Source organism: Micropterus dolomieu, linkage group LG15 (genome assembly GCF_021292245.1).
Source record: "Micropterus dolomieu isolate WLL.071019.BEF.003 ecotype Adirondacks linkage group LG15, ASM2129224v1, whole genome shotgun sequence".
Lineage (NCBI taxonomy): Eukaryota > Metazoa > Chordata > Actinopteri > Centrarchiformes > Centrarchidae > Micropterus > Micropterus dolomieu.
The window spans coordinates 22,736,204-22,742,824 of NC_060164.1; the positions used below are offsets into that span (position 1 = coordinate 22,736,204).

Consider the following 6,621-nt stretch of genomic DNA (forward strand, 5'->3'; position numbering starts at 1 on the left):
GGGGCGAGCGCCGTCGGTGGAGTATAGACGCCAAGCCGCCTGGGTGGGGGAGGGAGCAGATGGACAGGACGCGCACACATTCACATGTACACACACGCACAAACATGACGCAGACGGGCAATGGCACAAACATGGTGAGGAAAAAGGGACTGAGATATATGTGAACATGTAACATATACAGGGTGCTTCAGGGGATGTAACCAGCTGGCAGCCATATTGGTGGTCCGCAGTATGGCCATGGAGAGTGAGTCATTTCATCATACAAGTCTGCGATTTGGACATGAAAGACCACTGTTCCGTTTTATACCCAGTTAAACTAGTCAAATGTTCATTGACTACTTGCAAGTTAATGTCTGCAATGGATGGATTAGATTAAGCAAATAGAACGTCTATGGACATCAGGAGTTAGTTTTTGCTGTTAGTCATGTTTGTTTGCTTTGGGCAAACAGTTATGTTTATTTTGTGTCTGCATTGGCCAAAGCCTTCACACACGTTCATTGTTGATTACAGTCCACATGGCCATACAATTTCGACTGCACACAAATCACATGAACCCTCATTGACACACATATGCAGAATGTTTAATTTGGGTTTACAGTAACCCTCATTTGTAAACAAATGCACTGGCCATTCTGCAATAATGACCTACATTAACCTCAATCATTTTTACAGGTTGTTTTCTTGATTTACTTGCAGCTGACTGAACCTCCTCAATGGTGCCAGTTGTGGTTACAAGATTTGCGACACGACTGGAAAGTCTTTATATAAACACTTTACACAGACAGGGTGGGAAATTTAACACGGCCACTTGCCAAATACTAGTCAATTTTGGCTGTTGGTTGTTGGGCTACTATAGAGACAACTTTAAAGTAATTTGGAGATTCAATCTTATTCTAAAAATACAATTGGTAGGCAAACTAATTATTGTAGCCCATGAAATTTTGCATTGACCAGCTGCTGAGTCTTGAAAACAGTGATAATATCCTCTTGCCCTGCAGACAGACACACACCCACACAAACACACAGTGGGTTAAAGCAGGGAGAGCTGTGTGGGATAGGGGAGTGAAGTGATGGACAGAATAGTAATGTCATCCACACACTGAACATGTCAAAGCTGCTTCCAAGTTTCCTTTTACCTGTTGAGGAAAATGTTAGGAGCTTGGCAGACAACAGACACTGACCAGGTGCTTGACACAAATAAAACAGAAACAAGATCAACGCACAGGATTAATTGCTCCCTTTGTGGGTTATTTAGGATCAATTGGGCTCCAAATGGTCTTTGTCAAGCATAACAACTGATCATATTGATAACAGGGAGGATAGGCAAGACAATGTTTAGCTTTAGCCAATTTCACACTGATCTGATATCACATATCTGGGAATGCAGCGACACATGGTGAGACCCAGACAGTTTTAAACTAATCCCCACTTTACCCTATCACCTAAACTAGCACCCACACTGTTCTCTATAATAAACCACCATTTTTATAATGCATATATGTCCATCACTAAAGTAAGTAAAGTAGGTCAAACTTGAGTGATGAGGAAGTAGCTGTAACATGTAAAGATTTCCAAGCTCATAACCAGGAAGTTGCAGTCAAACAGATGAAAAAGTAAGAAGTTTAATGATACCACAAGTTGTGATGCTTCACTTGAACACATTATGTAAAATTGTACAAATATCAATATAATTTTCAATTACTGTAAGACCATGTCATTAACAACATACTAAGGGTGTTGATGTAGTTTAAGTGATACTGTATATTTACATGATCATGTGACAGTTCTTTGCTTATTTAAATTGACAAGGATCGCATGATTGCAGAATAACAGAGTGAAAACATTGAGTTTCCCTTCGCAGGATTAAATAAAGTATATCTTAAAACACTCCGGCTTGCTTCGCCTCTTTCTGGGTTGGGGGGAGTATGAACCAAACCGTGGCTAAAAAATCGAGGTCTGAACCAAACTGTGGATTTGGTGTATCGTTACACCCCTACTCAAAACTGATATAAATGATTACTAAATCTAAAAAAAATAATGCTCAGAGCTTTGAAAAAAATACCATGGAAAATTTTAAAAAGTAGGTCAAGGAAGTTCATATAGGATAGTAGACAGACGAACACACACACACACACACACATAAAGAAACGCAGACACTCTCAGAGACACACATATGTGCAAACACAGAGAAAAGCACACAATTGTGGGCGCACACACACACACACACACACACACACACACTCCACAGCAGATATTTATTGTTCATTATAAAGTAATGCAGCTGGTCTTGTCTATTACAATGAGTGACGGGGGGAGCGTTTGCCCAGGGAATGGTTGCCATGGACACGGCTCATAAATCCCAGTAGTGTGTGTTGCTGTTGGACCTGAGAAACGACAGCGTGCCTCACACACCGTTAGTCATCATCAGTTACACACTCTGACAGCCCAGAGATGGACAAAACACACGCACACAGACACACATACACATTCATATTAAGTACTTAATGAAACACCTTCACTCTGATAGGAAGAGAGATGTTGAAACCACCCATCCACGCACTTCAACATATTCCTATCACACTCATTAAAGGGTAAAGAGTGGACATACACACACTCATGCTTTTATTCAGACCCAGGGACACGCATTGGAAGGCTTTAGAAACGGTCAAAACAGACAGCGCACACACATACATTGAAATCTGCACTTAAGAGTAGAGAAAGTTCTCTCTTTTCACGCTGGTCCTCAGCTGCAGCTACTGGTGCAAAAAGAAAAAAATCAGTAGAGGTGATGTGTGTTTGTTCCCTGCGTATGTGTGGGTGTACCTGGATGAGGCTGGCAGCTGGGTTCCTCCTCTTTTCAAAGTGCTTCTGTCGATGCTGCTCTTGCACCTTCAGGGCAAAACCTGACCCTAGGATCCCCTACATGCAGAGAAACACACACACACACACACACACACACACACACACACACACACACATAGATAAACAAAACAAAAGAGAAAACATGGCTCCTACTACTGTTAGCATTAGCTTTAAGGAGCTATTAGGAAATACAGTACTTGTAATCAGTCACGGTGTCATGATGTATGTCTGTATTTGACTCACAGCTGGCAAGGCAAAGAAGGAGATCCCCAGCAGAGCAAAACAGGCAGATAATAACCGCCCGGTCCACGTCTGCGGAGTCTTGTCACCGTAGCCAATGGTTGTAAGGGTGATCTAAAGAGTCAGAGGTCAACACTCAGGTAACCAGGGCTTTGCTGAAATCTGTCCCTTGCTCACTCATCCACTATTCCCTACTTAATAGACACTCAATTGTTTACTCTATGGTGAGCAGCAAATTGTGGGTTTTTTTGCACCATCACTGACAGCTGTAGTGTAGGAATACAATGGTGGAAAGTACACCTGCGCACTATATAGTAAAAAGGTGGTTTCAGTCACATCCCATAAGTATGTAGATTAAATCACATGACTAGTACTGATACAGCAAACAATTACAAACAAATCGTCTTCTCTATATTCTTGAAACACTCATAATAGGTGTACTTTTGTGCACAAACTGGCTCCTTTTTGGACTTATTTCCTAAATTCAAATTTATGCAAAGCCTCAGAGGTTTTTATGAACAAATCTTGTACACAAGCTAGTTGAATCTCTCACAACTGTCCATGGCCTGATCCTACATTTAGCAAATTCAAGTTTTTGACTTTTGACACAAGCAATTTAGCCACAATGCATTATCTAGCTAGTTTGTTAACAATGATTTTTTTCCAAGTTCACACTCGCCAAACAAAAAGCAGGATAATTAGTGACCTAATTGGTGACCTAGTGAATGCCATGAAATCAGCTTTCACCAGATTTAGTGGTAGATTTAATGCTTTTTCAAAATGTCTCAAAAGCATTTAGAGACTTATATAGCGGTCACAGTTTAAATACATCAAGAGAATGGTGCACTGTGTACAATTCACCTTTTCACAAAAATGATGTAAAGGCTTTTAGTGTCTACCAGAAAGAAAGACGCTCCAAGGCTACAGAACATGGGAACACGGTGTGTCTAAATGTCATTCCCACAAGTCTAACCGGCCAGGTTCACCTAGCAGCAAGAAAAAATTGAATTTATCGATCGGCCCATAACTTGTTCGTGTGTTGTCTGTTTCCACGTTTTCAAGGCATAATGGGTTTTAGATGTAGGAGGAAACAGTGCATTGCAGTTAGCCAAGTGTGACTTCAAAGGCCTTTCCTGTTGGCTTTTGTGCTGAAGGTGTCATTAAGGTCACACACAAACTGTAAATGGAAATATATCACTGTTGTCAGATAGAAACAGCATGACTCCACTTGGTTGGCTTTCTTTTATTTTACCTTAGATTAAAGGGAGCAATCATACTATGTTGGATGGGAAAAACATTTTATGATTTCAACTCTTTGTGGCAGTCAGTTAGACAAGTTCTGGTGTTTGAAGTTCCCAAAAATCTCAGACTTTGTGTGATACAGTCACTGTTTGGTTTGGTATGCTCAAGTGCATTTGTGTGTAATATGTGTGTGCGCTCACCGTGCCCCACCACAGAGCGTCGGCGTAGGTGGCAAAGTCCTGATTGACTTCTTTCTCCACCAGATAGACCAAAAAGGAGGAGAAGATTAACACCAGGAACCCAATATACCAGGCAGTCACCAGCTCCTACAAGACACACACACACACAAATATATATACAGTATATATATATATATATATATACGTATATATATTAATAAAATCGTCATTAATAGAGGAAAATAGGAACAACCCCAGGTTTCTTTTCAGCACTGTAGCCAGGCTGACAGAGAGTCACAGCTCTATTGAGCCAAGTATTCCTATAGCTCTCAGTAGTTTCGACTTCATGAGCTTCTTTAATGATAAAATTCTAGCTATTAGAGACAAAATTCACCAAGACCTGCCCTCAACTGGCACCGAATTATCTCTAAACTCAGGAACCTTAGAAACAGCTGTAGAACCAGATATATATATTAGACTGTTTTGCTTCCCTCAGCCTTTACCAACTAACTTCAATAATTTCTTCATCTAAACCATCAACCTGCCTCTTAGACACCATCCCGACTAGGCTGCTTAAAGATGTTTTACCCTTAGTCAGCACTTCTATGCTAGATATAATCAATCTATCTCTATCAACAGGCTATGTACCACAGTACTTTAAAGTAGCTGTAATTAAACCTCTTCTGAAAAAGCCCAAACTTGATCTGGATGTTTTAGCCAACTATAGACCTATATCTAAACTTCCATTTCTCTCTAAGGTTCTGGAGAAAGCAGTTGCTAAACAGCTGTGTGACTTTCTACAGAGCAATAGTTTATTTGAGGATTTTCAAGATTCAGAGCTCATCATATCACAGAGACAGCACTGGTGAAAATTACTAATGACCTCCTTATTGCATCAGACAAAGGACTTTAATTAGATCTTAGTTCTGCATTTGATACCATTGACCATCAGATCCTATTACAGAGACTGGAACATTTCATTGGCATTAAAGGAACCGCTCTAAGCTGGTTTAAGTCCTATTTATCAGATCGATTTCAGTTTGTACATGTTAACGATGAGTCCTCCATGCATGCCAAAGTTAGTCATGGAGTACCACAAGGATCTGTCCTCGGACCAATCCTCTTCACTTTATATATGCTTCCTTTAGGCAATATTATCAGGAAATATTCCATAAGCTTTCATTGTTATGCAGATGATACTCAGTTATATCTATCGATCAAGCCAGATGAAACTCATCAGTTAGCTAAACTTCAAATGTGCCTTCAGGATGTTCTGGATGACCTGTAATTTTCTAATGTTAAACTCAGATAAAACTGAAGTTATTGTTCTGGGGCCTAAGCACCTCCGTGACGCATTATCTAAAGATATAGTTTCCCTTGATGGCATCGCCCTGGAGTACAGCACCACTGTGAGGAATCTTGGAGTTATCTTTGATCAGGACATGTCGTTTAAGTCTCACATTAAGCAAATTTCAAGGACTGCCTTTTTTCACCTATGTAATATTGCGAAAATCAGGAACATGTTACTTCTAGGCTGGATTACTGCAATTCCTTATTATCAGGCTGCTCGAAAAAGTCCATTAAGACTCTTCAGCTGATCCAGAATGCAGCAAAAAGAGATCATATTTCTCCTGTTTTAGCTTCTCAGCATTGGCTTCCAGTAAAATCCAGAATAGAATTTAAAATCATTCTTCTTACCTACACAGCTCTTAATGGTCAGTCACCATCTTATCTTAAAGAGCTCATAGTACCTTACTACCCCACCAGAGCACTGCGCTCCCAGAATGCAGGGTTACTTGTGGTTCCTAGAGTCTCCAAAAGTAGACTAGGAGCCAGAGCGTTCAGCTATCAAGCTCCTCTCCTGGGGAACCAGGTTCCAGTTTGGGTTCAGGAGGCAGACACCATCTCCACATTTAAGAGTAGGCTTAAGACTTTCCTCTTTGATAAAGCTTATAGTTAGGGCTGGCTCAGGTTAGTCCTGAACCATCCCTTAGTTATGCTGCTATAGGCCTAGACTGCTGGGGGATTTCCTATGATGCACTGAGCTCCTCTCTCCTCTACTTTCTCTCCCTCTGTATGCAACCTCATCCCATTATTG

The 6,621-nt window shown here is 40.7% G+C and overlaps 1 protein-coding gene across 8 annotated transcripts in view; it reads right to left on the bottom strand.

Moving 5' to 3' along the window:
* Nucleotides 1–6,621, bottom strand: part of kcnq5a (potassium voltage-gated channel, KQT-like subfamily, member 5a) — a 117,735-nt gene that overhangs the window by 23,450 nt on the left and 87,664 nt on the right. For all 8 annotated transcript variants that reach the window (XM_046069936.1, XM_046069934.1, XM_046069935.1 and 5 more), the window contains exons 5-7: nt 4,545–4,670; nt 3,106–3,216; nt 2,824–2,919 (exon numbers count right to left, since the gene is read on the bottom strand). In XM_046069936.1, coding sequence (XP_045925892.1) covers nt 2,824–2,919; nt 3,106–3,216; nt 4,545–4,670 — 333 coding nt within the window. The remainder of the gene's footprint in view (nt 1–2,823; nt 2,920–3,105; nt 3,217–4,544; nt 4,671–6,621) is intronic.